General features: G+C 34.1%; 1 protein-coding gene across 6 annotated transcripts in view; it reads left to right on the forward strand.

Annotated features, from left to right (window-relative positions):
• Positions 1-11,653, forward strand: part of LOC106457988 (catenin delta-2-like) — a 110,967-nt gene that overhangs the window by 46,346 nt on the left and 52,968 nt on the right. For 4 of the 6 annotated variants that reach the window (XM_022384097.1, XM_022384098.1, XM_022384093.1 and 1 more), the window contains exons 1-2: positions 2,876-3,007; positions 10,515-10,656. In XM_022384097.1, coding sequence (XP_022239805.1) covers positions 10,552-10,656 — 105 coding nt within the window. In that variant the 5' untranslated portion in view covers positions 2,876-3,007; positions 10,515-10,551. The other 2 variants (XM_022384095.1, XM_022384094.1) reach the window with 2 other exon arrangements.

The following is an 11,653-nucleotide window of genomic DNA, read 5'->3' on the forward strand; positions in this document are numbered from 1 at the left end:
AAGTTTCGAGTCGAGTGCTCTAACCACCAGGCCTCTTTAAAACCGAATAACGGAATTGGTTATTAGTTTCATAACGTGCCAACGGTTGAATATGTGGTCTTGAACCCTAGACCGTTTGATCAGCAGCCTGACATGTTACACACTAGATCACACCCGGCACTGGGAAATGAAAAATTAAAATATAAGTGAAACTGAACATAATTATTCTCCACCTGTAATTGCTTTAGTTTACGTATTTAACTAGCACTAAGGAGTAATAGTGGGAAAAAATACCTGGAACTCTACTTCTGCTCGATAAAGGAATCATGGAATTTTTAATAATAACTTCTGGTCTTCAAATATGAAAAATAAATCTGCGTACCAATATCATCAATAAAACAAAGAAACTATCTGCTCCATCGTTTTGGCATTGATACACTTGAGATCAAGAACAACAGTGAAAACGAAACTTGCGAATATCACAACAGCAACAAATCATTTCCCTTAACAATAATTTATATCGAAAAAAAATATTGTTTGCAACTTACAAACATATATTAGACCTGGGAGAAGTTTGAATAATAACAGTGACCTCAAATGGTATTTGAATACAGTGTATAGTTTTTTTTTCTCGTATAAATTTTTAGGTTAAGTTAAATATCAACATGTTTACACAGCGACTCTTAGGCTAGAAAGTGTGATGAAATATCACAACCGAATTACTTATCTGATAACAATTTTAAACTGAGTTCTAACTTGTCCAAAACGAGTTTCGAGCGAAAAAAAAAAAAGAGAACACATTTTATTTTAGCCAGCTGTAATTTCAATACTACTTTGTTGCTGGAAACTTAAACTGGCCCGGGAAGAACAAGATGAAATATGTACCGTTTTTACTTTACACCAGTCACACTTTCCAGTTTAAAAGACTCCATGCTTCGCCAAATCGAACGTCAAGCTACGTCTTTCATAAAACCTGGATTTGAGCAAAAGCTGAATAGCCTGAACCACTAGTGATTCAGTACAACTAGGTTATTTTTTTAATACAGACATTTTTAGAAGAAAAAAATTAAAATGGAAGCTTGAATGTACGGTGAATGATGTTCAACCACAAAGCGGAAAGAACTCAACCCCGCTACCTCCTTATCTTCGCTTGGTTGAGTGAATTGTAATACTACACACTTGCAAGACTTAACATTCAACAAACGGTTTCACCTGACCCTGTTTATGAGGTTTACATATCGCACAATACACTTTTAAAACCCTGCAGTTCCTGTTTGCTCTTTTGATACTTTTTTTGTATAATAAAGCTAAGGTTTTACATTTGTTCTAATAATTCTTTATTATATATTAAATGAACAACAACACAGCGTGCAAGTGTACAAACGGTTGTCATGTGGGAATAGTAGAAATTTTACACTATATAATAATGGTTTAGAAAAATCATTTGCACCCTCCTCCCTTACACACACACAAACATACATTAACAAAAATCAATCTTTTATATGTTACAAGCATTTGTTAATCGGACGAGACTCAAACCTAATAAATAGTTTCACACACACACGTACTCTTTGTAATTTGTGATCGCAATATATATTTGTACAATAAAACGTACACATAAAAGAACTCCGTGATGCTGACGCTTCCTTTCTTTATCGTGAAAGATTATTAGAGACTGTCTAATCTTTCAGTTAGGCATAAATTACGGGTTTTCTTAACCTGTAGTTGTAAAAGTTGTATAGTGATGTGTATATCACATGGTAGAGGACTCTTCGGTTAGATATAACATTAGGTTTTCTTAACCTCGTTGTTGTGAAAGTTGTATTGTGCTCCGTATCACATGGTAGAGGACTCTTCGGTTAGATATAACATTAGGTTTTCTTAACCTCGTTGTTGTGAAAGTTGTATTGTGCTGCGTATCACATGGTAGAGGACTCTTCGGTTAGATATAACATTAGGGTTTTCTTAACCTCGTTGTTGTGAAAGTTGTATTGTGCTCCGTATCACATGGTAGAGGACTCTTCGACTAGATATAACATTAGGGTTTTCTTAACCTCGTTGTTGTGAAAGTTGTATTGTGCTCCGTATCACATGGTAGAGGACTGTTGGTATTTTCAGTGGATTTTGTAAGCTCATTCTACTCCTAAAACTTTCTATTTGACCCATGCAGTACTTTACAGTTCCTACAAATCAGTAAATAAACATATTACTAGAAACTTTACATGTTATTCTGAAAAATAATATTAATACCATTCTCTTTACACGTTTTAAACTTTGAATACTTATTAGTAATAACTGAAAATATCCGTAGTTATTTCATGACCGACAGACATGCGCGTATAATAATTTTTACAATAAAACTGTATTACTTCAACAATAGGCAGCTATTTTTTACGCACTTATCTTGCATACAATCTATATAAAGTGCAAGATGGCATATTTAACAGTTCATTTTGAATAAAAAATTAGTCACATTATAAACGTAACAAATGTTTGCAGGCAAAAAAAAAGTACAAAATAACAATATATTAAAGCAAAGATCTGTTTAGTTTTGCGATAGCTATGCCACAATGTTTTACGAACTACACACTGACAGCAACGAATTCCTCACCATTGTTCGTTGCTGAAGTACATTTAGGTCGTTCACACGGCTTTGGTCCTCACACTGCATTCCAATACTTACGTATAACATCGAAACATGATTAGTAGCGCCCTCTCACGGGTACGTGAACGCTTCCCAGTATTAACCTGCCCCGAGTGCTGCCTGTCCTTGTGCAGCGTAGCGTTGTTGTAGAAACTTATTATTTTGGTGGTTTTACTTTTACTGAACGCTGTGTCTGGTTTTTACGTGAAGATTACTTTCCCGTTATCTTTGGATCGTATGTAATTTTATCATCCATATATATTTCAGTATTTTCATATCTCGTTTTGTTAATTGTTAGTACAGTGGTCAGCCTAGCTTTAAGTAGTGGTATCTGACTAGGTACATGCACTCTTCGGGCACTGGACTGCCACCATACCTCACGTGGTAAGTTGTTTGTATTATAAGATCAATCGCTAGAACTAGTAGAAGTGACGTACAGCTCTGTAATACATAGTTTTAAATCTAAGTGATTATATATTTTTTTCCACCCGTGGTCAAAGTTTCCTATGTTATGGGTTTATGTAACGTGTATATTGGTACTCATCTTAAAATATAACGTCAAAATTAACTATTATATTTATAGGTAAACAAGCAGAATATATTTTTTTAATTTAATAAAGACAAGTAGGGGTCGCTATATATATATATGTAACCTATCTAGCTACAGTAATATAGAAAGTTTTAATGCTACGAAAAGTATTGAAACAAGAAAGTTAAAACTATAAAACTGAGTTATTTAAAATTTAACAAAAAATGTCCATACTTTGGCAAATCGTTGTAATTATGTTAGTCTGAGTCAAAGTATAGATAACATTTTTGTATAATTTTAAGTAACTCAGTTTTTGTAGTTTTGACTTTCTTGTTTCAATACTTTTTTGTAGGATTAAAACTTTATATGTATTACTATATCTAGAAAGCTTACGTATATATATCGATCCCTACTTGGCTTTATAGAATTTAAAAAAAATATTATGCTTGTTTGTTTCTATTTTACTAGCTATATTTTTATCCACTAGAAATACCAAGCGTGAGACGCGCGTATATCCGATTGGATTATATTACTCATCAGGACCTCTACCAACCTACCCTCAGATCTAATCATATGCCCAAAGTAGCGCATCGTCGATGTTATATATATATATGCTAATATCTTTTTCGGTACATGAAAGGAATCATTGGGACCCCAGGCGGAAGAGTTCTGTCAAAGAATTGGAGCGATAGGGTTCGTCTTTTTTCTGTACGCTTGTCTGGAAATGTCACATACTTATTTACTTACTTAGATGAAAATTCGTTGAAAGTGAAATTTTGATTCACTCCATGAACACTATATAGCGATTTACGCGGCTTTATAAATACAAAAAGCTTTAGGTTTGCTCAGCCAATACTGTGAAATAGTCATTTTTAAAAGTGGTTTTAAATGGGCGATTTTTATGGCCGCCATTTTGTTTCAGCACGATCACTACTATTAAGAACTTAATGATAACATATGAAGATCATCGTCTTAAAAATCTTTTATACATCAAAAATGAATGTGCTAGATATGTTGAATAAACGTTTAATTTGGAATCAGCACTCGCGAAGGTTAGTCATTTCGACGTATATTTCAGTTTAACTCGTATAAAAGTAAAAACTAAAACAAATGTGTTAATATATTGTCTAGATAGAGGGCAGTAACAAAATTCTATACGAACAAAACTTTTTATCGTAAATATATATGTATTAATGTTTAGTTAATGTATAATTAGATTTATTCACCTTTAACTCAATAATTAATTACTTTTTAGCTGGAAGTTTGAAATCGTTGAAACTATTCCCCCAGAAAACTCCAGATTTATTGATTTCCAACGTGTTAGTGAATGTCACGTATGTGCTTAATTTTTCGAAACACACGTCTTGAAAAAGACGAAGCATTGGGGAGTCTAATATTTGCCTGTTTGTTGTTCAAATGGGTCTCGTTTTTCATTGCCGTTGAAACACTAACTTACAAAACGGGTAAAAAAACAGAATAGTTTATTTACGTGTTCTATTTTCTATGTACAAACACACAATATATATATATTATAACTTTTAAAATCGAGGGAGATGGTGAGCACAAACACGATTCGATTCAAAACTAATTAATCATAGCAGTTTTCTTAACGTGTTTATTTATTTATTTTATGGTGATAAGAAGATTTAGTGTGCAACAAATACACATGAATGTATATATAGTTAATGGTGATTGAAACACATTCAGTAGCAAGTTCCACTAGCCGGCGTTTAATTATATATTCATCTTATGTTATATTATCTATATATCAGATATCTAAACTTTTTCGTCTGCGAACCACTTACCGATCCTACCCCACTGTTCTTTTCTCTCGAATGACCTCGGTCGTAGCGTTTCGCGTGGGTGACTTGCATTTTGGACCAGCCGGCTGACCTCCTGGAAGACCCTCTCGAACTACTGTTCGATTGATTTGTGAGCTTCTCGACTGAATGTTAAACATTACGTAAAGCTCCTCTATCTTCTTTGGCTGTTGATAGTGAAATACTTTTTATTGTGACAGTAGTGCTTTTAGTGGGAATTCAGTTAGTACTAAACTTATTTTTGACGGTTTAAATAGATTTGATCTATTAAACAGTTTGTGTAAATAATGTTAAGAACGTCCCTCATCAGGTGTACAAAGCCACAACATAACAGGGTAATGAAAGAGTTTGCTTCCTTAACACATTATGTAGAAATACGGAAGTATACATAGTATACGGTGAAAAGAGGTAGAAATATAAATTATTATTATTTTGAGCGAAGTAAAAAAAGTGGCATAGCAGCATGCATTTCTTCCCTTTTTTTTTACATTTGTGTATGTGTAATTAGTACGAGATAATACATACGCATCTAATTCTTAGTAGGACTTTTTTATTTTTCATACAATATAACTTTTTCCATTTCCGTTTTGACATTTCTGTTTGCTTTATAAAGTACAGATGAAAAATATTTTTCAGAAGACTTAACTTTTCTATATAATAGGAAAAACCAATTTCGGAAGAAATGCTGCATTGCTGTCTTACATGGATATATAGGTGATCTAACGTTAAAGACTCAAACAAATGATAGATATTTTTCAGAAGACTTAGCTTTTCCGTACAATAAGAAAAACCAATTTCATAAGAGCTACTGTATTACTGTTTTATAAGGATGTATAGGTGATTTAACGTTAAGGAATCAAACAAATTAAACTGAACACATTAGAGGAACAATAAAAGCTACTATATTTCCAAGTATTTACTTTCCTTTCCGCTTAGAGATGCAATTTAGAGACTAACTGTGACGCCGTGAAAAGAGTAGATATAAAAGAAGATAACAAGTCCAGTGAAAGTTTGAGATGTAAATAGTAGTAAAGGAATGGGTTAGATGAGGTATACGGTGGAATCTGGAGATTCTCTTCCGGAAGGATAGTTCATTTGAGGGTAATTAAATGAATGAGCAGGGAACTCCTCGATTGATGACTCCTTTGAGCCAGATGCGTGACTCCAGTGCTTTTGGTTTTTTAGTTTAATTTGCTGCATCCAATTACTTCGTGTTATGATGTTTCAATCCATGGAAATTTCCATCTCTCACAAGATATCAAATAGTACATGATACCACATCCAATACTGTAGTGGTACAGTATACTAATATAGTTTATACAAGACTTAAAATATACAGAGGGTTACTTGCACTTTATAGAAACGATTTGTGTATGTCAATACGGTAGAATGTCGCAGCAAATACGTGTCACAGATTACATTTGGTTTACATCGAATTCCCAATCATTCGACGGTGTAATGCCACTACAGTAGAGTTATGGCTCGAAGAAATTTCTACAACCCTTTCCTTTCAGAGATTATTAAATCATATAGTGCCAAAGGAACCTTCAGTGTTCTCGATAGAAACGGAAAATCTCGCACAGCAGTGTGTTTAGGACAGCAATGGGCTGAGAAACTATATCCCAAATCGTGCTGGAGCAGCATCCTGATCTTCAAAGGATATGGTTACAAATAGGAAGTATAAAGTATCTTACTCAAAATATTATTATGATAAAGCTTGATATATTTCCTTAGAGCGATAACAAGATAGTAAACATGATTTGTAGTTGAAAAAGACACAAGCCAGAAGTTGACAAGATTCCAGCTACTCATCAACGAGATCAACGGCTGTTTAAATGAGAAGGACGGACCAAGAAACTAGAATCACAGAAACCCATTTGATCACACATTCGTCAAGTCATCCGATGCAGTTTCAATGGATTTTTGTGTCTTTGACTTGCTTAAATTTCATCTTGGAAGTCAAAAGTGTAGGGTTTTTCAAGGTGTGTGATCGAAGATTGACAGGCCATGCTGTCCTTCGCAGAAGAGTTTCGCAATAATGAAAATTGCAATGTAAGGTAATTGTATGTAATCATGTCATCAGACTGAGCGCAATCACAGGTGGAGCATGTAGCTCCAAGGACAACATGGAGGTTATAACTTCGTTCTTATCAAACGCGATTAACTCTAAGTAACTCGACATGACGTTAATACGTTAAGCCGTATTCATATTATAATTTGTTCACGAACCATAACTATTAATTTTTGTTTCTTTATATGTAAACATTTTCAATTTTATCTGTTTCCTCATGAAGCTTCAAGTTAATTCAATATTGTCTTTTAATTATTAAGAGCTCAAATTCTATCATTTCATACAAAGTTTACTGTAAAATAATATCTCTAACATGGAATTAGTATAGCGATTCATCTTTTCTTCTACAAACGGTTTATACTGTTTTCACTTCAAAGCGTACAATAATATTTACATCTTGTTTTTCTGATACTAAGATACGTCTTTGTTGATTAATCGCAATTTTGATATAAATTCAACATTTTTTAACATAAAACATATCAGGAATGTTTTTTGTTATGAAATATTGGTTTTCCTCTATTACAGTTGTTGTTTGTTGAAGTTAAAACAAAGCTACACAATGGGCTGTCTGTGCTCTGCCCACCACAGGTGTCGAAACCCGGATTCTAGCGTTGTAAGTCCGCAGACATACCGCTGTGCTACTGGGGGGCTTCCCACTATTAAAATACAACTATTGATATGTATATTTACGTATAAATATTTTAAAACATATTTTAAACTTTTCATCCAATTTAAGAAAACAAATGAAACTGTTATAGGGTATAGAATATTAGACTATAAACGTTTTACCTTTTACACAGGCTAAAAGTTTTGATAACATTGGCTTAATTTGATATAACATTTCTAGGGGAACAAACCTTTTGTGTGCGTATGTGTCAGAATTTAAAATATAATTATTTTGCCAATTTTCAAAATAAAAGGCTTTGACTTATACTTCTTTATAGTATAAATATAAATGATTAATCACATGAGTCTTATAAACAAGTATTTGGAAGTATGTGAGAGTCGTGCCTTTTTATACGTTGAAAAAAGTCGTTTAATTAAAAAAGGCAAAAAAGAAATCGGCCATTGTGCTTTAATTAAAGTATAAACTAATATATAATATAGATGTATGAATTCAAGTTATATATCACTGGTCAGTATTAAACTATAATCCACACAGTGTAAGCAATCATTCGAGGAACTGGACTTTCTAAAATTAGAGGGTTGCCAATTCCATTAAACGAAATGAGCTGTAAAAGAAATCTGTGTGGGTACCTTATAAACTTTGAAGTTCTCAAGATGTGTTTACTAATCCGAGATGTGGTCTCTGTGCAAAGTAATAAAAAATAACTACCATTTTATAGGTATTAAAAAGATACTAGACAATGTTCTGGTTAGATCCAGAAACTAAGAAATAATAATTTAGTTTAGATAATTTTGGAGTCAGTGCGTCGCAAGACTTATCCACTTCAGTAAGACTGGAATGCACAAACATGGTAACGCAATAACGTACAAATGGTGAAAATATATTTTGTATCACAGAATAGGAAAAAGCTCAACTTTAGCTACTCTGTAGAATCCGTTGCCATAACAACAAGATACTGGATTTCGTGAAACGCACAGAAATCCAATTGAATGGTTAACTTAGAAGTCGAAAGAGCGCTGAAAGAAGATTTGCTGATCAAATTACTCTGTTAGATTGTAAATGTTGTTTGGATCTAGAAACAAGCAAAGAACCCGACTGGATCGTCGACACAGACAATACGGTAAGCTCAGCAGAACTAGTCAACAATGTAGTAGAAATGTTTATTATCGAACTGGTAGGTCTAACATTTGTGATAAAAGTCTCGTAATTTGCAGATCTTCTTTTTCACATGTCTCTCATTTTGTTCGTTTACACTTTCAAATCAGAGGTGTGTAAAAAAAAAAGGCATTTGAGACCTGTCTTTTAGTTCCCACATTCCTATACTGCATGTATAGATAGCCTTTCAGGTAAACTTTTGTTTCTCATCATCCAGCCCAGCTGATACGTTCTGGTGTTGTGCGAAAAGCCTCCTGGAAGACTTGTAGGTAACAAAAGTTTATACTTTCTAAGGTAAAGCCCCTGACATAGACAGAACAATGACAACATCCAACCTTTCAATAAAGTATTGTTGTAACTTTCTGATTTTTCATACAGAAGCACATAACAACCATATCTTCCAACAATACCGTATTGGAAATGTAAGTTTTTTTATATCGAACCTTGCAACAGGCAGTATTGTAACTTGTTATGTGTGAACGCCTTTGGCTGACGAAATATTACTACAATAATGTATATTTGTCATAAGAAGACAGTTAAGTTATTCTATTTTTTTAAATATTAAAGTCTTTTTTTTTTGTTGGTCTTATAAAATTTTCGACGAGAGTGTATGATAGTATTTCAACCACACTGTGTTCGCTATATCCATTGCCGACGACGCGTTTCGCTCAATATCAGAGCTCATCTGACTGGCTGCGATACAACAAATATAGTAATGGTCGGAACACTTATATAAAGAGCATTCGATCACTATTATGTTGGTTGTATCTTAACCGGCAATGGAAATGGCGGGTATACTGTGGTTGAAATACTATTATCCACTCTTCTTTTCGAAAAAAAAAAACCTGAAGGACCGAATATAGACTTTGTCGTTTAAAAATAAGTTAAGCCTAATACTACTATCTTATGGTTTGTTTGTTTTTGTTTTAAAGCAAAGCCACATTGGGCTATCTGCTGTGTCCACCGCGGAGAATTAAACCCCGGATATTAGCGTTGTAAGTCCGTAAAGTTACCACTATTCCACTGAGGACATTATCTTATCCACGTGTTGCAAAGTACATTTGAAAAATGCTCTCAGGAGAGGAAATGCCTACAAGATATTGATCAGACTTTTCCTGGTAATGAATATTTGGCTGAACGTGATATGAATGTGATGACCGGCTTGGGCTATATTGTTACAGAGATATTGCTCCGCCATATTGGACCTCAAGCAGTTACATTCATGTTAGGTGAAAAATGACAAATTTGCCTTATGATATCATATCATGTGACTCTGTAACTCTTCTCAGCAATGTTCATAAAGAAAGGTATATCAGGATACTGAATAGCCTTCAACCCTCTTTTCACAGCTAGTCACAGAACAAAAGAAAATACGAATCTTTTAATTATATGGATTACTGTTGATTGTCGGAAGGATGTTTGACGTTCAATATGGCGGCGTTGAATGAAAGAACGTTTTGTGAAGTCACATGTAAGGTCTCTGTATGGGGATGACAACCTTTAATTACAGCATTCTCGCTTCTGGTCATGTATGTCATATGTTTATATGTCCCTTATTTACTTCTGATACATACGGTGAATGATTTCTTATATATCAGTATATACGCAAGTTCAGTCTCTTGATATCTGCCATTTTTTATTAAATAAATCGAATATATAAAAAAATGCATATTTTTATGTTTCAACAGGGTTTCTTAACGTTGATAAATTCAAGGTTTGTCCACTATGCCCGTGGAAGACCTGGCTATTCACGACAGGCCTGTGACCTACTCTCCGACTTCTCTTCCTGGCCAGTCAGCGGCTACTATTCTTCAATCTGTAAAAGAACAGGTCAGTTGATCACGTGATTATTAATTAACTCTTAACTATTTAAGTTATTTCTTTTGCCTTTGCTATTGCTCAACTAATTGTTTATCTATATAGTATAAATATACACATAAAAAGAAATACCGATATTTCACTAATTTGTAAAAAGGAAAAGTTTTTTTGTTTTGAGTTTCCCGCAAAGCTACACGAGGGCTTACTGCACTAGCCGTCCCTAATTTAGCATTGTAAGACTAGAGGGAAGGCAGCTAGTCATCGTCACCCACCGCCAACTCTTGGGCTACTCTTCTACCAACTAATACTGAGATTGACCTTCATATTATAACGCCCCCACGGTTAAAAGGGCGAGCATGTTTGGTGGAACGGGTATTCGAACCCGCGACCCGCAGATTGCGAGTCGAACTCCTTAACCACCTGGCCGTGCCGGGCCAAAAAGGAAGAGAAAACTCATAGTAATTGTGGGTGTTCGTATGTGATGTGTGTTTAATTTTTGTTACATATTTAAAACAAAAATCAGATCTAAGTACATTGCATCAACTCCGAAAAACGTAATACGTAAATACACTAATAATTAAAAAAAACTGAAGGATATATGTGAGTGTAAGTTATACAATTAAGATATTTTAAAGCGATCCAAGTTGTAGTAAATATAATGTAAGACAAAGTTAGTAACAGCTTGAAACGTCTGGATTCATGTCACTGTGAGAAAATGTTATTGATACCAATCACACTGACAGAAAATATGTTTGTTTGAAATTAAGCACAAAGCTACACAATGGGCTATTGTCTGTGCTTTGCCCACCACGGGTATCGAAACCGGTTTCTAGCGTTGTAAGTCCGAAGACATACCGCTGTGCCATTGGAGGGCCAGAAAATATGAAGAGGGGATTTTATCACCGTCAGACTGTACTTATTTTCTTGACAATGTACGTTTTGAATAAGCATGCATTTAATGTATTGTTACGTATCTGCTTGTTTGTTAATTTCCCGTAGAAATTCTTTC

This window comes from Limulus polyphemus, unplaced genomic scaffold, assembly GCF_000517525.1.
Source record: "Limulus polyphemus unplaced genomic scaffold, Limulus_polyphemus-2.1.2 Scaffold401, whole genome shotgun sequence".
Classification (NCBI taxonomy): domain Eukaryota; kingdom Metazoa; phylum Arthropoda; class Merostomata; order Xiphosura; family Limulidae; genus Limulus; species Limulus polyphemus.